The following is a 26,250-nucleotide window of genomic DNA, read 5'->3' as shown; positions in this document are numbered from 1 at the left end:
CAGTCAGAGTGACCATCGGGTCCTTGGACACCTCACTTACAAAGGCCATTCTCCTTGATTGATCAGTTTGGCTGGTTGACCAGCTCCGAAGAGTCCTGGTCAGGGGCAAGGTGGCCATCAAGAGGGTTGGTACCACCCCCCGGACAGCCGACCCATTTCACCCTGAACCAGTCACAGCACGAGCCAATCTGGCCCAGTGCAGACAGAGGCTCAGAGTGGAACACTGCCTGTGAGACTGGCCCAAAAACATTAAAGTTGAGCAGGTATACAAGCAGCCCCTCCTTACTTACATACAGATAGGGCCACTGTGTACAAACAAGAGAAACCACACAGCTGTTTGTATGTAATGCTGCACTCTTCTGCGTGTACTGCTACAGTAACAGCACATGCCCACAATTTGTGCGTGCACCACGGGTTTATCTACCTTTACACATTATGGCGCAACATCATGACCTACTATGATCTGCAGCGAACCCGATAGTACAGTCTATTATTTACGTAATAAGGTGACCTACAAAAAATCACCTAAACCTGATAGCCTGGTTCATATACAAAGAGTCTGAGGCCGCAGTAAGGGCATTGTGCACAATTAAGTCAGCCATAAAATCATGACAGACTCATGATCAGCACCATGGACAACACTACAACAGTGACAACAGTGGCAGTTTAGAGGGCTTTATTCTTAGTCATGATGAACTAAAATGATCTTTTATATGTGGTTATATGTGTATGCTGGAAGAAAAGCCAGTCCTTCATGAATACAATTGATGATAATTATACTGTTAAAATTTAGCTGATGAGGCCAGAGTCACTTTAGGAGGTGGTAAGGAACAGATTGATGTCAGTCATTCTGGAGGAGGAGGAGGAAAACAGAAACCAGCAAAGGAGCTCTGACAGCTACAAGTGCAACATGCAGGGCTATAGGCAATCACATTATCCCTAGAATTAGATAAAAGATCAGGTCATACATATCTATCAGCCTTTACTCCTTGGAGTTTGGTTGTTTCTGTCTCCTTTTATTTGCCTTTATTTTAATTTTAATCTTTAATTTTAATCTGATTCAATCAAGCCTGAGTGCTACTCTTCTTTGGCATTTGATGGCTGCATTGGAGAACTGGAGCAACGATCATGTGGTTGGTTCAGAAATTGACTTTACATACTGTACATATGGCAAATTCCATAGCATACTATTTTGCATGTGCAAAGCGTGCACATCATGATAGGGCCTCTCCATCTCAAAATCCAGGGCTGAAGTTCTGTCCTAGTCCATCCCTGGTCCTGGTTGTGCTAAATTTCTTCCATTTGAGAATTATAGAGGCTTTTGGGAACCTTCAGTACAGCAGACATTTTTTGTAGATCTGCGGCTTGCAAAAAAACTGTCTCTGAGCTCTGCAGTCAGTTCCTTTGACCTTGTGGCTTTGTTTTTGCTCTGATATGCATTGTCAGCTGTGACAATTTATCTTTCTGCATGGTAAATACGGCTTGTGGAGGGAGTTTTTCACCGAATACAGTCCTCAATTAAAAATAAGAAGTAGGCAACAGGGCTGGGTGGAGGTGAGCAATGCATCTGACTTTTACTCAACCTTTGATGTAGCATGTAGCATTTTCACAGCGATGACCACTATAATAAGACATAAGTGGTTACAACTTTAAAAACCAAAGATTTCTCTGGCTTTGAATATTTCTGAAATATATGTGGGAAGAGTTTTTTTTTTAATTACTGAGCATATTTCACTCTCCACACAGGATACTGAGCATATTTCACTGCCAAAAATGAGCTCAGACTGCACCTTTAACTGTTGCACCTATTGTTTTTGCCAGCTGAGTGCCAGAAGCCTGCACTACTCTGGTTTCTGTATGCTCAGCATTGACAGAAAGCAGCGCTTTACTCCTGCGAGCCCGCCAAGTCATTATATTGTCATGTGTATATGTACATAATCTTATAGCTTCAGCTCTCTAAATTAAATCGGTCACTTTCTGCTGTGCATGTGCACCACATATCACATAACACAATGGAGTTATTGTGTATCAAATTGTATATGCAGCAGTGTGATAGCTGCTGTGGACTTTATCAGTGTCAGTGTGCATTCAGCTCTTAAATTTTTTTTGCACGTCATAGCACAAAGGGAGACAGAAACATATATACACAGAGATATGAATGGCTGAAATTAACTGTTGGGTTTGTCACACCAGCCTTGTGCAAATAGGAGCACAGCACACACTCCTAACGAATAAAGAATATATATGCATTCTATACAAATGGAATAATAGCAGCGGTCAGTCAATTTCCATGGGTTTTCCTACAGCCTCCCAAACACATGTGCACACAAACAGTCACACATATAGACACCCCAGGGTGCCTTCTTTATCAGTACTGCTCACATTGGCACTGACACATGCATTGCCAAGACTGCCAGGCTACAGCCATGCTAATGTAGCCTGTTAGTCTAACAAAGGCTCAGGTCAATGGAGCCTCCAGTGGCTAATTGCTTCAGAGAGATAAGTGAGTTTGACGACGCAGCAAGGAACGGCTCAGCGAAAAGGAAGCAGCGAGGGGGAAGATGTTAATGAATCTGCTGTTCACTGCTCCATCAATATCGGTCCGTCGCAGGCCCGCCACAAAATGAATATTAAAGACACTTTTGATTGTTTGCAGTTTTTTGTGTGGTTTCGTTGAATACTTAATGGGTTGTTTTGTGGTGTTTGTCATATAGTCTATTCTGGGTAAGAGAGTGGAGCTAATGCAATTAATCCCCACACCACCACCTGATGTCTAACCAGCTGTGGTAGCCAGAGAAGGCGTGACCACGCCACTCTAATATTACACTGGAATGCTGAATGAAGGGAACTGACAGCATTGTCTCAAGTGAGCTGAGTGGTGATAAAAGGCCTGTTGGAAAGAGTCTGAATGGTGTCTTTTTGAGAGTGTTTGTGCACACGTCTGAGCTCATTGGAGTAATTATATGTCACGGTTGTTAGGATAAAGATTTGATAACTTGAAAGAAACATTTTGGCTTGAGCTGATTCGTTCCCTCTGAAGTGACAGTGACAAGAGCAGCGACTGTCATCCGGCACTGATAACGCAGATCAGATCTTCTTCATCAGCTAATCTCCCTCTGACTTATATTAAATCAATGTCACTTTTTAGACAGCAGGACTCACAGTCTGTTTCCTTTACAATTGCAAAGCTCTCTTTTTCCAAGAGTCGACTCTAGTTGTCACAAATCTCTCTGCCTCTGACAAACTCACTTCATCTGAAGATTACCATTCTCGCTGAACATGAATCTGAAGCCATATTTCCTGGATATGGCTGGGGGCTAATACAAATTGGACTTGACAAAAGATGATGCATAAGCCAAGACAACGCTGTTTCATCCCCTTATTTCTCTCTCTCGAGGTAGCGATTCTGTGAATTGCCAACGAGCGTGATGATGGACTATTGGAGCCGTTCAGTTTGATGATGCAAGTGGCCTCTTAGGGGACACATGGGCTTTGTGCATAAACAAATACATACTGAAAATACTCTCCGCACCTCCCCTCTCTCTCAGACACCATAGCTATACCTCTTTATCTCTGTTTTCGTTTTCGGCAGCTCATCGTTCTTCGTTTCCCATTCCCACTCAAGCTGCCTATCTGGCTCTCATTAGCATCTTATTCTGCATTCATGGCCTCCATGCTGTTTGTTTGCCTCTGTGGGTCCTGCCCTCTGGGTCCAACCAGTTGCTAACCCGTGGAGATGAAAGCAACTAGTCTCTGTGTGACATTCGGTAGGTTAGACCCCTGTTGACACTCTACAGACACATCCGTTTACAGTTGAAAGCATTTTCTAAGCAGAATAATTTCGCTGTTTGCAAAAATTCCCACAGTGAGAAGATTTCATTCATTATTTTTTATGCCAGCTGGTAACAAGGATGTTTGAAGTGGGTTCGAGGGTTATCCCTGCAAAGAACAGACAATGTATAGACTCAAGCATAGGCTCTGATACCTGCTTCATTTGCATGCCATGTAACATCTCATTAAAGGTGACTATGCTAATGCAAAATCCCTCCAAGATACCTTGAGGCCTCTTAGCAAATTCAGTCATTTTTCTTCTCATAAATTTGCAAAAGAAGAGGAGTGAGTGTCTGCTGCTGCAGAACCATCCAGCATGGTAAACATAAGCACTGTCCTCTTTGCAGATTTTGTTGTTAAATATTGGTGACCTGTGACAAGCTGAGAATCTGTTCCTACCAGGCTTTAGCGAGCATGGAACTAAAGTTGGAATTACAGCGTCAAACACCAGCCACAAGGGAGCAGCGCAGCGCAAATTGTCCTCAAATATTGATTCTGCTGCAGAGAGCCATGTAAGGATAGAGACAAGGCGCCAGGCTTATCTGCAGAACCTCAGAGGGGAGAGGGAGAGAGGTGGGGTACGAGGGGAGGAGAGATGATGAGGGAAGCTCACAGAGCCCTCATATGGTTTGATGTTGAACAGCTTTTCAGACATTTCTGCTTTATCCTGGCTATAATTAAAGCTTGACATTGTCTAGTTCTTTAAAATGTCTGTTTGCTGCAGGACAGAAAGCCAGTGAAAGTTCTAAATCATGCATTAATTGAGAATAAAGTTGTATTTGCTTGTGTGCAAATGCGGCTGCAGAGTGTCATTGTATTCCCAATCTAAATGGACCATTGTAGCAGAGACACCGCTCAAGGAAAGAGGGCATTGTGGTGTGACTGTAGGCCTAAAAATATTCCATGTCAGTGGTCCCGAGAGGAGCCCAGTGCTATCCAGGCCTCTCAGTAATGAGAGAGTGGAGCTGCCTGCCACTGGTAGCTCTGCTGTCCCCCAGCTCCCTCCGGCTCAGAGCTCAGGACTGGTGCTGGCGCTGGAGAGGCAAGCAGCTCAGCTCCCACAGATTTATCATAGCTCACAAAGCAGCACGTCTGAAAGCAGAGGCTCTCATTCGCAGAGGAGCAGGCCCCCGGCGGGCTAACCCCTGGGCACACTGACCCGACACATTCACATATCAGAGAAGCAGACAGAAACAGTTTGAGAGAGACTTGCACTTGGATGTGTGTCTGCGAGAGAAAAATGGATTTGGAAAGCATGAGAGCAGAAAGTAGAACAGCAGAACAAACAGCTTAGAAATGAAGTTTTAACTGCAATGATATGCAACGTGGCAGGAAAGAGAGGAACAGAAAGCACCATGAATAAATCTGGCAAGAGATAATTGAGAAAGGTGAGATACAAACCCCATTCCTAAAAAAGATGGGACATTGTATAAAATGTGAATACAAACAAAACACACAGATTTTCAAACCTAAATTCAGTAGAATACAGCACAAAGACAACATATTTGTCTTAATGTTACATCAAAAATGTATTATTTGGAATTATACACCTATTCTGAATTTTATGTCCGCAACATTTTCCAAAAAAGTAAGAATGGGAGGAAAAACAAGACTGGGAAATTGGTATAATACATCTTGCAGGTTAAACCTGCCACACATGAAGATTTTTACCAGTTTTTCCAATGTGAGAGACCCTGCACATGGCAGCAAATAATCACTGATTTTCTAGTTTTGTTTGTCTTGCGTGTGATGTTTAACAAGAAGATCAATACAGCACACCACACACTGACAGAATGTTCACCAACTACCAGAGGCTTGGCCTGGTCTCCTCTCTGAAAACACCAAATCTCATGTGGTCAAAGGTGACTTTAGGTTGAAGGCGCTGCTGTGGTTAGCTGATAGCAACATGCTAAGTCCATTCCAGTTGCTATTTTAGTCCAGCTCCATCTTTTTGATCCTTTTTCACTTTTTTAATTTATATTTTTTCAAAACCCACTTCCAAATGTAAAGGGTGACCAATTTCTGAAAAAATAAAATCATGAAAAACGGAGATACACGGTCGTAGGGAAATGTAAGTAAAGACTCTACCATGCAAGCAAAAACTATATATCAACAACTTCCACAAGTTTTTCCAATTCTCTGCGTCTGAGCTCATCTGAAATGGACTGACCTGAAGTGTTAAACTGTGCTGTGGTCTGACAAGTCCACAATTTAAATATCTTTTAAAGATAATGACTGTTAAGTCCTATTGGTAAAAAAAGAGCCATCAAGATTGCTACAAATTTCAAAAGCCAGCATCCATAATGGTGTTGGATGTATTAGTGCCCATGCCATGGGTACATGCACATCTGTGAAGCCACAGGGCTGGAGAGGGACTCATTTTAAACCCTGGAGTTTCATAGCACAGACCAGCCCACTTTAGTTCCTTTTACTGAAGAGTTTTTCTAAAATTCTTCCCTTTCTTAAAAAAATCTTTTACACATTTGTAAGTCAAGTTAGTTTTGTGTCTGTGTAGGTTCTCAGTCATCCAGGTCATGGTTATCCAAGGCTGATGAAGTGGCCTCATCACTTCATCAGCCAACTCTAAAGATGAAGCATTCCAGGTCCGCTGAGATGGCACCATTAATACTGAGAGGTACATAAAGGTTTTGGGGCAACATATGCTTCCATCAAGATGACGTCTTTTTCACGACAGCATGGCTTCACAATAAAAAAAAGTGGAGCTACTAGACTGGCATGAATACAGTCCAGACCTGTCTCCTATTGAAAATCTATGGAGGATTATGAAACACAACATGTGATGTTGGAAACCCTGCGATGTGGAGGTGGTTAAAATGTGCATCAAGCTATCAACACTTCAGCAATTAGTGTCTTTAGTCCCCAGAGGCTTACTGTGTTGTTAGAAGAAGAGTGCTTCTGTTCCATTTTTTTTGGGGGGGGGTATGTTGCATCCTAAAACTCATGGCATGTGTATGTTTCCAAAAAACAAATTTTATCAATTTGAACATTAAAATACCTTGTCTTTGTGCTGTGTTCAACTGAATCTAGTTCTAAAAGAATTATTAATTCTCTATATTCTGTTTTATTTACATTTTACACGATGTCTGAACTCTTTTGGAATAGCAGACATAGGTGTTTGTGAGCTTTGCCATAGTGCTCGTAAAAAAAAAATTCATTCTAGAAAATGAAAAACATGCATTCTGATAGCTGAGTTAAAAGTACAAGAGACTGAACTCGTTAAACTCAAAGTGGCAATTGAATGTCTGAAATATTTCAGTTGTGGAAATAAAAATATAATGTCATGTTTTTTGAAAGTTACTTAAAAACCCAGTCTATGTGATTGTCTTCCATATAGAGCACTTTTAAAGATAAAGAGCCTGAGCATTTAGACAGAGAAAGAAACTTAAAAAAATGGAAATAACAACGCAAAGACAACTCGTCCTCTGTGTTTGAACATTTTATGGGCCTCCTTTTAACAGTGAACATAAGAGATGTCACAGTCTGAATATAAGAGATCAAAGATATTTAACTTTGAAGGCTGAGCTTGAAAATGTCTTCTGGGCAAAAAATAAGAAAAAAACTGAGACGGATGAATCACACTTTGCTACTTTATATTGTTCCAAGCTGTATGTAAGCACGGCTCAGTTCTCTGAGCCAGTATAACCAAGAACTACTCAGGGATAATGCAGAATGATATATATTCATATATATTTTTTATCTACTTCAAGTGTCAGACATTTTACAAAATGCTCACCTTTGATTTTCATGTGACATCCACGGCAAAGGATGGGAGATATCTAGAAAAACAAAACATTCCCCAACGGTTTCAGCTAGTGCAAATATCTTACATGAATTTTTAATATGCTGTTATGTTCCTACACTGCAATTCCTAATTGGAACTGCAAAATGACTCCCCACAAAACAGTCTTTATGTTTGTGACTTGACCCACAAGAGCAATTTGACGCTAATTTGCTATTCTCTAGTTATCAGCTGCTAATGCTTTCATTTCTCCCACATCATCTCTAACTTCCTGAAGCAGAAGCTCTACACAGACAGTTTGGGCTGCATTCACCCACAAATGCTTTGAAATATATTCTTTAAAATGCTTATTCAGTGTATCATTTATCAATAAGAGTCCTGTAGAGTCCAGGTGTACCCTGGGTGTCCATGAATGTAGGCCTTGGTCTCAAAAACAAGCATATTGTATATGCTTTATGTGTGGCTCCACTTAGCCAAGTGTACATAGTTTGTGAAGAGTACATTTTATCCCATTGTTTTGTGATGGATAGCCTGACAGCGGTCCTTTTCCTTGATATTTTTCCCATCGTACAGTAAATATGTGCGAGTCATCCATCTCTTCCACATGGAGAGTTTCAGGTTTCCTTGTAGCTCAGCGGCTCTCTCGCTATCGTGTGACCTAAAAAAGAAACAGACAAAGTAAAAGAATCAGCATCAGACTTGCATCAAATATACAAAGTAACTGCTTTTTTTCTAACAGTTTCTATTCCATAGAGGCAATTAGGGAAGAGAGGAGAATATGCCAAATAAAACCATTTGCTCCCTGTTTCTGGCTCCATGTCCTTTTTCTTTTGATTGCATGTGTTTGTTTTTCAGCCTAGCTGGCTGACTGATTGCATGGACCAACTGCTAAAGCTGGATTTCACATGTCTCCGAGCTGTAATGGTTTGTTTACAATTGGGCAGTAAGTTGAAGGCGTATAATTGGAGTTGTATAGAGCTTGTTTTTCATCAACAAGCCATATCCAATATGCATTTATAAAGGAACAGAAATGCTTGTTTGTTTTAAAAATTCATGTTTTCATTCTAGAAATACTGCAGATTTTTTACTGAAAAGAACATATGAAATGGGACATGTTAAACTGTGTTTTACAGAGCAGCGTCTTTGCTGTTCCTTGTTAAACCGTCATCCAGCGCTTTAGTCAGGCAATCTATGCATCTTTCTACAGCACACCTACGCAGTGTGGGAGTGAGAACAGATGGACAGATACAGATCATCATGGTGAATGAGACGCTGAGGTGGTGAAAAGGAGGTCATGGGTAGGAAGAGAGACGCAGGTTGAAGAAAAGAAAAAGACAGAAGGGAGCGAGGGTGCAGGGACATTCGAGCCGTTACCAGGGAATCGATGTCTCATTGCAACTATCTTCAGTGACATCTGCCATCAAGTCTCCAAGTAACTGCTCCCTAGTCCCAAAGCACCTTGCAAATGCACAATTAATGTCCACTGATGCAGTTCCTTATTCTTCCCTTGGCTGATCAGACAGTGTGAGAGAAAAGCAGAGAGAAGGAGAAAGAAAGATGGCAATGTGTAACAGAATGAGGATAATTGCACCTATAGGTCCCAGGGTTGGTGTTAGGCCCAGGGTCATTAATTCCACTGCCTGTGAGTGAGCCCAGCAGATCCTCTGTTCCTCAGTCAATCCCATTCACCAATTTAATTATGACTCTTAATTGTAGCGCCTCTGTGGAAGGCCCCCGCCATAATGCATTCTAATGAATGCGACAGATGTTGTGCTGTTATGCCATCTCTCGAGCAATTACTCTTATGGCGCCTGCGCCGCTTCCCTCACAACTGTTTTCGCTTTTTTTATGTTTCACCTGTAAATAAACCGCACCTGCTCCATCCCACTACGCACACTGTGGAATGCACATGCACACACCCCTGTCGTCAGTCCTGCAAATTAACTTTCACACCTCAACGGCTTACAAAGGGCCATGAAGGACCCTCATTTAAATCAATTTGTCTCATCTGAATTTGGTCCGTTAACATGGCGTCATACTGCTTATTTAGAGTACAGCATGTTCATAGGTCTTGTGTTTTCTCCGTTTGTATTTGGTAAACCTTGGCTGAGCAGGCACACCAGCACTGATTAGCAAAAAAGGCTTACTGCTGGGGCTTGTTTGATGATTAGTGCTTAATTTCCTTGGATTTTTTTCAACTGATGTTTGAAATTAGAGACACACTCATTTGTAGGTTTTGAAGATCTAAGCAGCTTTTGTTCATAAGGTCATTGTTAATTTGCCTGGCAAGCACCTTAGAGTTCTTTCTTTTCACTATTAAATGGATTATGAGAAATAGAAATACGAGTCATTCAGTTGAAAGTTTGTTTACTAGACATAAATTGAGCCAAGATGCTTCAGAGGAAAAAAAAATCAATCCTATTGAAGATCCTGCTCGATTCTGGCTACATCAAATGTTAGTGAAGCTGGAAGATTCTCAATAAAAGATTCATTTCTTCTTTCTGGACACTCAGTTTCTCTGGGGACGTTTTGATGTGAACACTGATAAGGTTAGATGCTTTGTTGTTGCTTACAAATTAAAACTTATCAAAGATACTGCAATCATTGAAATTGGCTTACTAAACATGTAGGTGACTCTGTGTGAGCACAGAAAAAGCACAGATAATACATTTAAAAGTACAAAAACAACAGGTCTATTTCACCTTGGTGGTTTTGACTTTGTTGCCGGTGCTGCAGGACCAGCCGGTCAGGTCAGGAAGGACCTTACACTCCTCTCCATCCATACATGGCTGCATGTGGCACCACCACTTCTGGGCTACGATGGAGGCTGGGGAAGCAAATGGAGGAAAAAGGCAGACAGGTCTGTAAAGATTGTAAATAATGATGAAGAGTGCTGAATTAATGACAAAGAATGGGAAAAGCATAGACTTTGGATCTAACCTTTACCCTAAAGTCCAAAACACACCGGCACTGGACAGGGACATTGTGTCATTTGACATGCTTCATTTGCCGTCCACACAACAGCAGCGCATTCATGGTTAAACTCCCCACCAGCCACTGTATGGCCAGGTGCTTGATACCGGAGCTGAAGGCTCGCTTGGGGATCCCCTCCCTGCTGCACCAGGTAAGTGAAAACACAATAGGAGCAGTGGTATTTCACCAGCAGCTGAGACCTCCTGTCTCTTCTACACCTTAACAAAAGATGGCACTAAATTTATTTTTCAGTGCCCTCAAACTGCCTCAAACAGAGCTGCTTCTATAGCAGGCAAGACGAATAAAAAAGCTGTGCTCTCGAGGAAACTCCACCAGCCGTGGCTGGTGGCATTGGGAATAGAGCAGTGGCTTAAAGTGCCCTGGTGCAGCGCTTCCATTGGTGAATGGCTGCAGTCAGTGTGGGTTTGCTAACAGAAAATAATGAGGGAAATCATTTTGACACGTGTTGGATGGCCCCTGTGTGTTTTGAGCTTTACCCTTTGTTGTAGGTGACACCTTGCCCTTCATAACAGAGTCACAAGAGGGTAGTAGCAAAATCTCCCATCTATGAAATGGGACACTCAAGCTCCTGAAACATAAGCAGTTGTCAACAACATTACCTAGCATTCACCTCAGCATTTTTGGCCAAATCACAATATCTGCCTCACTTTGCTCTCCTAATGCTGTTGATTCATTGTGCCTTATTGCCTAAATCCACAGCCAATCAGAGTGCTTGTTACAGTCTATAATCATTACATGCCTAAGTCATTTAATAATTATTACCAATGAAGTCAGTTTTATTTGTTATGTAGTCCTTGTTGTGGCTTTCCTTTTTTGAGAAACTTTTTCACACATCTGGTAGAACTTACTGTTGCAGTAGAAAAAAAAAATCCTATGTATTTGACAAAATATCGATGTTGTTTTTCTGAAAACCTTAAAAATGTGGCTTAGGCAATCATGCTATGAGGCTAACGATAACAGACACAATTCATTTACTATTTAAATACATAAACGCACAATATGAAAATGGTGGCTGTGTCAGGAGATTCACAGAAAAAACACCTGTGCTGTATGCAAAGAATCTTTGTGCTGGGCATGCTAATTCAATTATCTACTGTAACGAACATTCAGTTTTTCCAAATGAAGACCTCAAAACATCAGCTGTCATCCAAAGAGAATGAATTGGCAACATCATCAGTCATGGGTATTTGTTTCAGGTTGAAAAATGTGCAGCAAGCTGCTGCAAGCTGCTAATTCAACCATGGATTAATGTTAGCTCCCTAGCATAGCCACAATTAGCTTTTTATCATTAGCCACAGTTAGCTTGTTTCAGTTCATGTTGTTCATTGCAGAGTTGTTCCCAGTTAAGAAAGTGTTGTGAGTAGCATCTCTGTATCAAGAGAGAATCTACTGCTTTAAGTGTTTTTAACGAGTACTTACGGACAACTCTACTAAGATTAACTGCGCCACACTGATAGCTTGCTCTAGATTTGCACATGCCATTAGCTCCCTCTTTCACCTTATCAGCCAAAGAATTTGCTCTGATCATATGCCAGTGCCACGCCCACAAGGTTTGGCAGCTAAGCGCACCTTGCATGCGTTTAGCAACAGGTTAAGTTGCACATCAGTGCTGTGCAGTTAAATCACAGATATTGCAAAGTAATTGTTATTCTGTGTGTTTGCCACTTTCAAAAGTGGTACTGCAAGGTTCAATACTGGGTCCTGTCTTATTTACAATATTTATCAACAGTATCATATCCTCTACAACAGTGGTTCTCAACTGCTCTGGCCTCAGGACCCACCAGTCTGTCTTACGACAAATCACGACCCATGTTTCCAAAAAATGTTCAACAACACATGTTTATTTAATTAAATATGTTGCAGTTTGGAGCATGACTGGACCAAAACACCTGATATAAAAAAGAAAATGGACAAAACTGACAAATTTTATACCTCCACAACCCACTTTGAGAACCAGTTGAGAACCACTGCTCTACAAGAGACTGTAACCCTCACCTGGCAACACAGTTGCATATTGCTTTGCCAACCCTGCACACTCTGTCATTCAAACCCTCCAGTGAACTTTCAATCAATTACAACATGCTCTGTTTAATCTAAGACTGGGTTTCAAGCCTAACAAGACCAAATACATGCTGTTCACCTGAGCCACAGACATCTATGACAATAGATTTCCCATCCCTACTCTGACAGGACACAGCATTGAAAGAGTATATTCTTTAGTGGATAAGGTGCAAAACAGGAGGAGTTATAGCCCTCTGAAAATATCTGTATGCCCCTCTTAGCATGCAGGAGTGGATATGTAGATCTCCCACGTGTTGTTTTGGGGTTTGGAATGATGTAGACAGTTTGAGGATAGATAAATATCAAAAATAATGCTGTCTCTAGTGATTTTTGCCCCTTATAGCTCTGCCCCTGTGTTAGACCCCTAAAAATAAATACGCTGTCCATGGTTCTGATCCTACTGCGAAGAGTATAAGCATTACTTCACTTCAGAAACACAGTTTTTCTCTATTGCTTACTATTTTCTCTTTGCAGCTGAATGTTGTCATCCTTAACATGATTACATGATTTTCACGGGAGCTTCAGTGTATAGCAGTTACCTTTATTATCATTATAATCAGATTAATGTAATCCCTCAACATGGGACCTTACAGCCTGTGCAGAGCTAAAAGTCTGGCACATAAGCCAGAATTGAGAAAATATGACACGTTTTTCTACAAAGGTGGAAATGACTTTAAATTGAAGCAAAATGGGATGAGTCTGTCCAAAATGCTGCAGAAGCTTTTTGGATTTAAAGTGTATTGTATCTTCACAATGAAATAAGTGAATTTTTTTATAGTTTTTCTTGAAAATATGTGAATAATTCAACGCAAATGACTGCTATCACCTATCATTTCCTTTGTTTATGGTTAAAAAAAGGAAAACACAAGGCACATTTGTGCCAAAAAGTACTATTCAGATTACATAACAAAGAGAGCAAGAACAGGATTATGATCAAGCAATGCTATCTACTGAGACAGACATGCTCTCATGTATTTGGGACAAGGAAAACTCATGTATGCGTTATATTGTTTATTTGTTGCAGGCATAAAAACTCTTCCTGAAAACTGTTCTCCTCTGCATATTATGTATGACAGGAAAAAAGCAAAATTTTGTTCATTTTTCCTCGACTGTAGTCTAAAATAAAGTGGTAATTTCAACTGTGAAAGAAGATGAAGAAAACACAGCTTATAACTCATAACTGGATCTGTTGTGCAGCTGATCCAGCGTAAAACCCAAAGTTTTCTCATGCCTTAGCAGCTGACACAGAAATCTTGCAGATCATCTGACCCACTGTCTAGACAGCAGACAGGCTGACAGCTGAGAATAACTCTATTTTCTCTCTTCTAACTCGTCATCTATCCTGCTGTCAAGTGTGGATGCAGGGAGGAGTAAAAGAGTGCACCCACTTCATTAAACTGCTGGATTATTGGTGTTCGGAAATAACATCTTACCTTCACTGAGTATTGTTTCCAACAAAGGAAGAGGATGAGGAGGTACTGGCAGGGAAAAAACTAGCTGCATAACACAACAGAACATCTCTCAGGCATCGTGTAAGAAGAAAAAGGGAGGAAGATATGGCTAAATAATAGGTGTTCACCAAGAAAAAAATCTTTGTAGAGTGGGAATGAGTAGTGGTTTGAACTAAGAGAGGTAGAGAGAGGAGTAGGAGAGGAGGAGAGAGGCTCTTTGAGGATGACTGCCACCAGATTCAACAGAGAAATAAGATTAAACAAAGAGAAGAAAGAAAAGGCAAAACTGAAGATAACTGGAAAATAGGCAGTTAAAAAGAAGGAAAGCCAACATGCCAGTTCATCACAAAAACACAGCAATCACTGGGCCTAATATTGAACACATTGTTATGATGCATGAGCTCAGTGGCAGCAAGTGGTTCTAAAAACCAATGGCTGTGTAATGCTTGTTAATGTGGCCATTATGGTGGCGACGACAGTGCTTTACACTGCCAGAGTGTTATTTAGAGCTAATGGGCATGGCCTGTGAGTGCTATTAGGGAGTTAGTGTTCACTGCAGCTTATCTCATGCTACATTGGGAGGGCGGGTCAGGTGTGACACATAAGCACCTGCCTGTCAAGCTGGACGTTAACAGGAGCCGCTGTATTATCAGTGATGTCATGCATGGTTGTGATGTTGGACAGCACTCACAGACGGGTCTCCACAGGTCAATGATAAAGAGATTACAGAGGTACTTAGTGTGTCTGTAGTGGTTAATTCTGAGATCATCACCTCTGGGACTGCATTTTTTCTGCACCACTTAAAGTAAATGCAGAGGTGGATGGTGGGCTCCATTTGGATTGCATGTGATGCCTTCAAGGCCAGCTATTATGCAGATAAGCAGCAAAGGTCTTCCTTGTAATGTTTTTCCAATTAAAGCATGTAGTTTCCATAATTTCAGTTCAACTTTAAAGGGACAGTGCCCAGTTGTGAGGAAGTGCTTGTGTCCTTCCATGTCAAGAATGAGAAGAGAGTGTGAGTACCACTCTGTACATCATGTCATTTAATTTCATTTATTTATGAGACTCAGACCATGATTACATACTGTAGTATGAAGCACAAACAAAACATACAATACAAATAACAAAAACATCAAATTTAAAGCTTCCACCAAAAGCCAGTAGTTAAGGACAAAAAACTGGACATTTCAGCAGATAGCTACATGGCTTTGATCAACTGCAGGAGCCTTGAAAATATATGTGCTTGTCAGTATTTACAGCATGATTAGCTAGATGCTGTTTAAAAATGGAGACAGGCCTTTCCACAGAATTGACTGGCTCATGAAAAACCCAGAGAATGGGCCCTCCCAAGATAAGACTCATTGATGATATCAATACATATGTGTTGGATCGGTAGCATTAGTGCTAGCGCCCTGGCTAACAGTTCCCTCATTTTGGAGTTGACAAGTGTATCAAACTACCGTTGGGTTCTGATGTTAAATAATTTATTCATGGCACTTTTTAACACCTTTTCATCACTGATTCCACCTATGTTGCCACATTTGTTTCCACATTAGACTCATTGTTGCCACTTTTTTACTGATTTTCACCATGTTACTGCCCATTTTGTCACCTTTTTGCTTTAACCCATATTTGCAGCTTTATCCCATTTTTTCCCTTTTGTAGCCAATGTGTGCTACTCTTTAACCACTTTTCACCACTTATTTCCACTTATGTTTCCCACTTTTAACCCATTTTTGCCACTTTTAGCCAAATTGTCCAACTTTTTAACTTTTAACTTTTTAACTTTTTAACGGCTTTTCACATTTTTTCCATCAATTTTTTCCCACACTTTCTCATACTTTCTCACTTTTCTCACTCATGAACCACTTTTCACCAATTTTACAGCCCTTTTTGGCTTTTTTAGCCAATTGTCCCCACTTTAAACAATTTTTTTTGGCCAATTTTGCCTTTATTCTGCAATTAAATTATTTTGGTTTCCTCTACTTAATTTTTTAGTTCCCTGATGTTGTGCACATTATGTCTTAGATATGATGACATTACATTTCAAATGGTTTATTTCAATCTTTCCCTCAACATTGTTAACATTAACAATAAAACGGTAATACTGAAAGGGATTTACATATCCAAAATGTTAAATTATGATACAACATAAATGAATAACATTTATTTTTTGTTTATTTGATAAGAGTGGTTAAATACAAAATGTAGTTATCACAGATTATTCACAATGGACCATGCTTTTCCTGAACTCCATGGAACCCCTATTTGGTTGGGCCCCAGAAAGCTCTCCCCTTTCTGCCCCCTTATGTGCAGCCCTGAGTGGCTTTTAACTACATGTGCATGATGGCTAAAACAGCCCCCCTGCATTAGTTTTGGGTGCCAGCTGTGCATATCCTCAAAAATTAATACAAAACACACACACAAGCTGGGGCGCAGATTGCCTAGTGGTCAGGTTGTGCCCCATGTACATGGGCGTCCCTGGTTTAAGTCCGGCCTTTGGCTCTTTAATGGCATGTCATTCCATACTTTCTCATCCCTGTTTCTGGCTCTATCCACTGTCCTATCTCTCAAATGAAGGCAAATAAAGCCCGCCAAAATATAAGTCTTAAAAAAGAAAACAGGTACACAAGATGCTGTATACACATGACCCCTAAGGGCAGGGTAGAGTTAGAGAGAAATTTGACAAAGTCTACAAAGCAGAAATAACTAGGACAGAAAGTTTTGGAGAAAAACTGTAAAACCAGGTCCAGAATTATCAACATCTATTAAAAATGTCCTTGTCAGTGCACAGCCACAAACATGCCTCTCAAATTAGCTGGGACGGATAAACTGTACTTGAGATGTCAATGCTGAAACCTGAAAAGCTCATGAAAACAAAATTTGTGGAGCAGGTGACATTGTAAACATGTGACTTTCAACTCTGGTTCTTCATTAAACACATTTCTGATGAGTATATTTTTCATCAGAAAAAAATAGGCATTTTCATGGATCTTGTCTATTTTAAACAGCTGCTGTAACTTCAACATCAACAAACATATTTGGCTTAAAGTCACCATGTTAAAAGGGTTACTGCTTTAACTGAAATCCTCTGACAAGTACATCCATGCACAAAGAAATGCTAGAGAAAAGTGTGTGCAGAGTGTGCTTGATGGCATTGTCCGACCATCAGTCATTGGGCTGCCTGAGCTGATCTGATGATGCTATGGACTGTAGGTAGGTACTTTTATACAGCCCAAGACCTCTGATGTGTTCATTTGAGGTATCCAACAGAAACTCTTATAGCATTTAATGAGCTATATATAAAATCATGCTTATGACACAGTTACACACAGGAATGCAAGGTTTACACTGATATATTATTAAATAATATTCACAAAAAGGGGGCCTATAAAAAGTATTCACTGCCTTGGATGTTTAACCCTTTTATTGATTTTATAAATTAGTCATGGTCGATATAATTTGGCTTTTTTGACAAAAAAAAAAAAAAGTTTAAAGTCAAAGTGAAAATACATTTCTACAATCAAATAAAAAAATTGTAATGTAAAATAAGTGACTGCATTAATATTCTCCCCTTTTAAAGTGACTGACTTAATCCAACAGAGGTCCATCTGATTGGGGCTTGTAGTCTCACAACTACTGAAATGAGGATTACCTGAATGTCTCACGTGATTGTAGCATAAAGGCACCTGTGTCTGGAAGGTCTAGTCACTAATTTATCAGTATTCATGGCTACCATTACACTATGAAGACAAAAGAACACTACAAGTAACTCCAAAAAAAGGTTATTGAAAAGTATAAGTCAGCAGATGGATACAAAAAAGTTTCCAAGGCTGTGATCATCCGCTGAAGTTCAGTTAAATCCATCATCAAGAAACAGAAGGAATATGTCACATGTTTAAAACTGCCTACATCAGGGCGCCCTCACAAACTGAGTGACTATGCAAGGAGGAGACTAGTGGGTGAGACCACCAAGACACCTATGACCCTATGACTACTCTTAAAGAGTTCTAAGCTTCAGCAGCTGAGATGGGAGAGACTCACAATAGGCATACAACGGTCAAAGCTTTAAGGGAGAGTGGCAAAGAGAGAGCCACTGTTGAAGAAAACTCAGATTAAATCTAGACAAGAGTTCACCAAAAGGCCCGTGGGAGACTCTATGGTAAAGTGGAAGAAAGAAAGAAACCAAACACTGCACATCACCACAAACACACCATCCCCACTGTGAAGCATGGATGGTGGTGGCAAAATCATGCTGTGGGGATGCCTCTCGACATTTGGCAGCCAGCCTTAAGGTTTGTAAAGGTAGAGGGTAAAATGAATGTGGCAAAATATGGGAAAATCCTGGAGGACCATTTTATTCAGTCTGTAAGCTAAATGCGATTTGAGATTTGTTCTTTAACAAGACAATGACCCAAAGCATTCAGCAAAAACTATACAGAAATGTTTAAAGACAACAAGGTGAATGTTCTGGATTGGCCAAGTCAAAGCCCAGACCTCAATCCAGTAGAGAATTTATGGCTGGGCTTGAAAAGGGCTGCTCACATCTGATCCCCATGCAACCTTACGGATCTTGAGCAGTTTTGCAAAGCAAATTGAAACTGCAGTGTCCAGATGTGAAAGCCTGACTGACACCTATCCACACAGACTCAGTGCTGTGATTGCAGCAACTAAATAGTCACCTCAAAGGGGTGAATATTAATGCAGTCACCTATTTTACATTACTTTTTTCTGTAACTGACATTACTTTGTAGGAATCCATTTTCATGTTGACATTAAAGATGTTCTTTTATATTTTTTCATGACATGTTCAAAGCCATGAGATGTTTGGTTACTCAGATGGTTCTCAAACAAAGTACACTAAAGATTAAAACTACTGGGGGCGCCCAAGTGGTGTATGTGGGAGGCTCGGGTTAGAATCCGGCCCTTTACCTTCTGTCTCTCCCCATTCTCTTCCCTGTTTCCAAGTCTGTCCACTGTCTTTCCTCCATCTCATAAAGGCATGAAAAGGCCCAAAATAAATATTAAAAAAAAAAAAAAAAAAAAAAAAAAAACAAGATGAAAACTATTAGCACTGTAAAACTAAAGTTTTCTTATCTAGGTCTAATCACTGTATTGAACCACATTTTAGCTATAAACCATAGCTATCACACTTAAGCAATCAGAGAAGGACACTGATAAAATTAATGAGCAGCTCCTGATGTGCAATTCAGTGGATTTTGTCATCTTCACATAGAGTAAGGCTGGCTGTTTCACAGAGTTTTCAGTCTTTATGCTACATTACTCCACCCATATCTGTACTGTAGCTCTATTCTCCAAAAATAGTTGATCCATTTGAACATGACTTTCCTACTTCATGTTTCTAACACGCTCCCATGACCCAAATACACAAGTTGGTCATTATTCACTTCACACATTCACATTAAACACTTGAAGAGCATAACAGACGTCAAAAGCAGAACTAACATGCTTTTTAAATGTCTGAACCAGAAAATAATCATCTGCTTTCCTTCTTGTTTATCTATATTACTCATCAAGTAAATGTGGAAATGGTTTTCTAAGTACTTTCTAAAATAGATCTGGGTGCATACAGCCCAGGAGGCCTGTGCATTACGTATGGAGTCCCTCTGCTTTAATTGCATCAGTCTTAATAAGAATTTACATATTCAGAAGGTAAAAATGCTAATTAAATAGGTTTATAGCTCACAAATACATTTTATCACAGTTACTCTCAGCTCATTACAATAAAATTGGAGCTCAAAATGGCTTCCTTTTAAGTTCTCTCAAACTTTCAGCACAGGCAAGGCTGAGGGCAAACGTCTAGACAGAGCTTTGCTTTAGGTGCAGGTGATTAGGCAACATGAGGGACTGAGGCGATGTTATTCCCATGCTTCTCTCCTACTCTCTGGGGTTCTCTAAATAAGGTCTGCGGAGGTTTCATGCTACCAGGCTGCCTACAGCTCTGTCTCTCCGCCTACTGATCACTACATGTCAATCTAACACAAGCATGATACATGTCAGTCATTGTTATGCAAGCTGTGCTTACAGCTTTTTATTTTTGTTTGTTTGTGTGTGTGTGTGTGTGTGTGTGTGTGTGTGCAAGTGCATCAGCCGACAGAGCTGCTGTTTATTTCCTCCTGCAAAGCACTGTGGGTTGTCATTGTAATGTTTGTGACATCAAGTGGACAAAACTGAAACTGCAGGTGCCATGTGTTTAATTCTCTGACTTTACATGAACACAAACTTATTTGTCATTAAAATCCTGTAATAGAATAGAATAGTACAGTCTGAAACATTATTGTAGGTCTATATATGTATGTGCACTTTAGGCAGGGGTGGTTTTAGCACTTAGGAGCCCCCTGGCAAAGACAAATTTGAGGCAGATGCTCAAGCTTAAAGCAATATTAAAGAGTGAATGTAATAACTGAAGAATCACAAAGCCAGGGGACCACAGGTCATACCCAAATACCCAACAATACTTGCTCAACCATGTTAGCAGAACAACAAACTCACCATCTAAATAATTTAACATATCTCTAAGCCAGATGTAACTTATAGAAATAGAAATATATACTCAATATTGATGCAGTATCCATTTTATGTGCATCTTCATTTACTGCAGGCCAGCTTACAACAATTCATTGTTTCTATATGTCTATGGGATCTACCCAACTACTACAGTGCACACGGATCCTGCAGGAATTTTTCTTTTGGATAATCAAAATGTGTTTTATTATTATTTCATTCAGTCTTGGCCTCTTGTTTACATTCAGAATACATGTTTCAATCATTAGATATATAACTCATATTTTTGTGTACCTATGATGTAACGCCTTAATAAACAAACCTCCATCCAACTTCCTATCTTAGCCTAATAATAAACCCACCACTGAATTTTAGGTATTTAAAGCTTATATATGTATTATTTTTGAACTAAAATGTCTAAATTAGTTTTAAATTATGACTCCTTTGTTAGGTATATGTTTGATGAGGTCCTGCATTGCCTCAAACAGTTTCCGAAACCACAGAAATTCTTAGTTTCTATAATTGCAATGGGACGCGTCTTTTCCTCCTAAGATCCTGCACAAATGAGCAAAATGAATCTTGTCTTTCCTACAGCGTAGTAATAATTTCTGCTATTATGGAAATAACTGTTCAGAATATCTATTGAAATTAAGCAATTTGCTTAAAATGTTGAGAGAATTCGTTTGGGAAGTTTTCAGGAAATTTCATGGATGTTTTGGGGAAATGTTTGCAGTTTTGAATAGTTTTTATTGGAAGTTTTGGGGGAAATCTTTTTTTTTTTTTTTGTTATTATTATTTTCATGGGAATTTTGAAATGTGGATGTTAGGAGAATTTTTTTGGAATTTTCTCATAAATTTGGAAAATGTGTTTGTAACCTCGGGGAATCTAAAGGTCACATATGCAAAATACACCTTTTTCAGGCTTTCAAACAAAAAAATGTGCCCCTGGCCTGTCCACAATCCCCACAAGAATCAGAAAAATCCATTCCCTCTCTTTCTCCACCTTTCAGAAAATGTGTGCTGAAACAAGCCATTCTCAGATTTTACCCCCATGATGTCATGTGGGGAGTTAGCGCCGCCCTCAGGTTTGGTTGGCCCTCCCCGCTTGGAAGACAGTTTCACCCTCCTCTCCTGATCTTCCTCCCAGCTCAGGAGAGCCACATCCATTTCCTGAGAGGGGCGTGGTCAGGGGCGGAGTCAGACAGCTCATTAACATTTAAAGCCACAGACACAGAAACAGCTCGTTCTGAGCAGGGCTGAAACAGAGGGCTTTTTAGACATGTAAAAATCAAATTTTACAGTGTTTTTTTCAGCAACAAACTTCACAGGCATGTCTTGGGGACCTATGAGACCAATAGAAACTTGTCTTAAAAGGGTAAAATATGTGACCTTTAAATTTTTTGCTTGAAAATTAGGGTGTGGTGTCATTTAAAATTTTCAAGACTTTTCATGGAAATTTTAAGGAATTTGTTTGCATGTTTGTGGGAATTTATGGAATTTTCAAGGAATTTGGGGGAATTCATTTGTGATTTGGGGGGAATTTTTATGATATATTTTATGTAGACTTTCAATTCAATTTAATGTGGATTTTTGGGGGGTTTTGCCTGAAACTTCTTAGGAATTTAAACGTGATTTAAGGAGAAGTTTTATTGGAATGTTAAAGCTTTATGATAGTTTCATTGAAACATTTGTAGAATATAAACTCATATGATGAAATTTGGTGATACTTTTTATGGGGAAATTTTTAGAAAATGCTCACAGAAACTTTAGGTATTATTTATGAAATTGTGGGCCACAATCCCTCTTTCAATGACTGACACTATACTGACTGAAGACCCCCCCAACAACTGACCAACTGGCCCACTCTCAGCCCAAACATCTGCCCTAAAACCTATCCAGTGCTGTATTTTCTGCAGAAACAGGATCTTTGGGAGATATAATTTCTAGTCATAACTACTGTCTGTTCAAAGACAAGACTGAGCTTTTTAACCTTTCAGGTCCTACTTACTTACTTAGTAGGTGGAAAAAACTAAAACTGGATTCAGAAGAAAGCCCAGGTTTTAGGAGGTTATGGTGTCTGCCACCAAGACAGACACAACTCGTTTATCGTTGCCATGGAACTGTTATATGTTACGTGAACAAATACTATGTAATGAAGTGGTAAAGGCTGCTTTTTTGTTGCTGCATCTCTTTTATGATTTGTGCTGCTTACATGTAATGGACCACTATTATTCTCTGCCAGCTTTTGTGAGTTTACACAGAAAGTCTTTAAAATATCAACATTTAAAAAAAAAAAACTGTGTGCTTCTTTGAATTGGCTCTATTTTTTGCCATTTTTCAAAGCAGTTCCTTGTTCTCTTGTCTCTTTTCTCTCGATTATGAGCTATTTGGGCCATCTCCTGCATGACTGAAGTATTAAGACTTGCACAGTTTGGCAAAACATGATGCAACGATGGAACAGCCTGCCACTGGTTGTCACAGCCCATTCACAAAGCATTGTGGGCATAAAACTTAGCATAGCTGCTAGTGGCAGAAATGATCAGAAATTAATTAAAAATGCATAAAAGGAAGTTCAAAACCTGATTTACTGGTGTGAATTTAATCTTTAAAGACCCTGGAAAGTCACCCAGGTTCCAGGCTCATAAGTGAAACTACAAAGGCAGGGATAGAGTCATTCGAACAGCGAAACAGCGAGCTCCATGAGGCTACGAATAAGGAATTAAAAGTTAATCAAGTTTTTATAAACTGTGTCACTTCTTGTTGTATACAACAATGTTGGTCTCAGAAGGTTAAAAGTGTCCTCCCTGGTTCATGCTGCAAGCAATCCCAGAATGCTTTGTGGTTAGCTTGCAGCGTCAACCAGGTAGGCCATTTTTAACGCTTTTCTCCCTAACTATGGGACATTTAACAATGACACCAAAACACTGGCTCACTGTTTTGGAAAAGAAACAGAATAAAGGGCCATATTTGTTGAAATGAGTCCTCAATTCAAAACAGAAAGTTAACGCTGGTCTCTGTTGGTCTTTTTTTGTTGTTGTTTTGATAGAGCCCCTTCTTTAGATGTGGAGAACTAAATACAAGTAAAGTTTACATCAAATGCACACTTTATTTAGATATGTCTCACATAATTTTTAATCTGTACATACTTTTGATGACACACTAACAAAAAAAAAATGGTGCATCAGATCAGTCAGCAAACTGCCACCGAACAACCAATATGGGAAATGTATATTCATACTGAGATTCAACACATCACAACCATGCTTGTTCAAAGGGTCTTCCTTCAGCATCAGCCCTTTAATCTCAAGTCATTATAGCCATGTAAAGGAATAATAGATCATCCTTTGATACATGAAACCTAATTCAATCTCTACTTCTGCTATTGTATCATTCAGATGGAGCCTGTTTGATGTACATCAGGGCATGCTAATACAATCTGGGCACTCAAGCGTACGTCTGCTAGAGCATCGCCCATTAATACTTCACAGAGGCACTCCCTCAATGGAGCAACGCAAAGTGCAATAGGGAGTTTACTTTCACTTTGCATCTGTGAGTGTATGTGCTTTTAGATGAGTGTGTTGTGTGTGTACATGTATGCATTCCCCTCTGTGCAGTAAGTGTCAGGCGTAAAAGCAAAAATCACAGGCCGTCCCATAGCTCTGCTCCCAGACCATTAATATTTGAAGGGAATGCGATGCACCTTCATGCACTCACATATACAATAGCAAAAAGCACAAAGACGGAGTTGGGTATGGACCCAGAGGTATGGATACCCTACGGCATTGTAATTGTTCCACTCAGTGATCCTGCGGTGCATAGGCAGTCGAAGAGGGGCATCCATCTCTTTCTAAAATGATTTACTAACACGCTGTATCTCAGTTCACACAGCTAAGCCAACACACCCAGGCATGCATGACAAGAGAGTAAGAGTGGAGAAAAAGCCAGAAAAAGATGAAGGGTTACACGTTAAGAAAATCAGACTGATAAAATGGCAGAAGTGTGACATTATGCAGCAGATTTTACAGTAAACGACGGCAGCTAGATGGCGATTGAAACCCTTAACTTGATTTCTCCGCCCAGTAATAAAGCAATTCTGTCTGCCACTGAGTTCAACAAGTCAAACACCAAACTAAATCCACCGTTTTTTATCAGGTTTCTCCACTCTCTGACTTTCAAGAAACTCAAAGTTGTGCGTTGGAGGATTTTAAAAAACCCTGCATCACTTTTCAACTCCACTTATTAGCATCTTACTTTAATTTAAAGATCCTGTTTGGAACTTCTGGTTTGTGATGATTTGGAAAAGAGGTTCCTCTCGTCTTTGCTGATTGTCCTGTTGTCATTTAAAAGCAAAAAATACCACTAAATGTGAATCTCTTCCAAGACAAATGTAAATACAGGCTATTCTGGCAGTGTGTTGTTCCTCACTTTGTCTGAGACTTTCATCTGGCAGCACTTTCCGACATTAAAAGTCTGAATACTAGGTCTTGTGGTCTGTTATTATAGTCTTCTTAGTGTCTGATAGTCATACGGTATGAGTCAAAGTGTGAGTGTGTTACATAAAATGAAGAGAGTGAAAACTCCTCACAGCACTTTTCCTGAAAACAGTCTTTAGGTAATCGCAGTTTTCTTCAGTATTCAAATGTGCAGCTATCTACTTTAAACCCACAACATTGCCTTTCCATTTTCCAGTTTACTCTGCAGATTAAAGGCTCATTTATGCTCTATACATGAAAGGCATACAGCTGGGCATGGAGCTTTCTGTCCATACTTCACATTCATTTAAAGGGATATTTCAGTATTTTTTAAGTTAGATATGAAGTACTTGGGGTACTTGGCGATAGTAGTACCATTAGCCTACAGTGATTTCAGTGATGGTGCCCCTTCATACTGGACACACTTTGGGAAGGACTTCTACACTGTAGTTATCAACAAAAAATAATCTACAAGCACTGAATATATTCCCTGCACTCTTCCAAAAAGGGATTTTTACCACAGTTTACCATATTTATATGGTGGTGATCAATATTAAAAGTTACTCAGCCCTGCAGACCTCCTAGCACAGGGATCATCAACTGGTGGCAACACCAGGTCCACCATAGCTGTTACTAACAAATATAGCGCATGTTAAACATGTAAAGTCTGATAAAAGTGGCTTTTTTTCTGTGTGAACTTTTGGCTTCAGGTGTTTTGGGAGAACAATTCTCCTGCTTGGGTTTTTTACTTTTCACTACAGAGCATATTGGTGTCAAACCCAATGATAAAAAAAACATGACAGCCACAAAAATATTCAGCTAAAATATCCTAATTGCCCCCTTGTGGCTGGCTGTGGTATAGGATATGATCTCACTGTATGCATCAAATATGCTTTTAATTGAAACATGATGTACTATCAACCAAATAAACCTTGTTAGGTGAGTTACCAAGTAATGATGAGCCCTTCATGAGCAAGCCCATGCTATGAAGGCTTTAATGTGAGCCACTGTAGCTAGCTCCGTTTTGGTGCCAGTTTCCTCATCATTATTAAATCAACATTGAAAGAGCAAAACTGTTACCAAATGAAGAACCATCTGGGAAACAAACAATCAGCTCTACTGAGCTGAGCCCAATGGTCTGGATCTCTTAAAAGAG

The 26,250-nt window shown here is 39.8% G+C and overlaps 1 protein-coding gene across 1 annotated transcript in view; it reads right to left on the bottom strand.

The window, feature by feature from the left end:
* Positions 1-8,131: 8,131 nt before the first annotated feature.
* Positions 8,132-26,250, bottom strand: part of tafa4b (TAFA chemokine like family member 4b) — a 53,736-nt gene continuing 35,617 nt past the window's right edge. Inside the window, exons 4-5 of the mRNA XM_041783781.1 lie at positions 10,294-10,418; positions 8,132-8,249 (exon numbers count right to left, since the gene is read on the bottom strand). Of these exons, the coding sequence (XP_041639715.1) occupies positions 8,238-8,249; positions 10,294-10,418 (137 nt within the window). The 3' untranslated portion in view covers positions 8,132-8,237. The remainder of the gene's footprint in view (positions 8,250-10,293; positions 10,419-26,250) is intronic.

This window comes from Cheilinus undulatus, linkage group 3 (assembly GCF_018320785.1).
Source record: "Cheilinus undulatus linkage group 3, ASM1832078v1, whole genome shotgun sequence".
NCBI lineage: Eukaryota > Metazoa > Chordata > Actinopteri > Labriformes > Labridae > Cheilinus > Cheilinus undulatus.
Note: the sequence above shows the minus strand (reverse complement) of the source record. Positions and strands in the feature narration are given on the sequence as shown.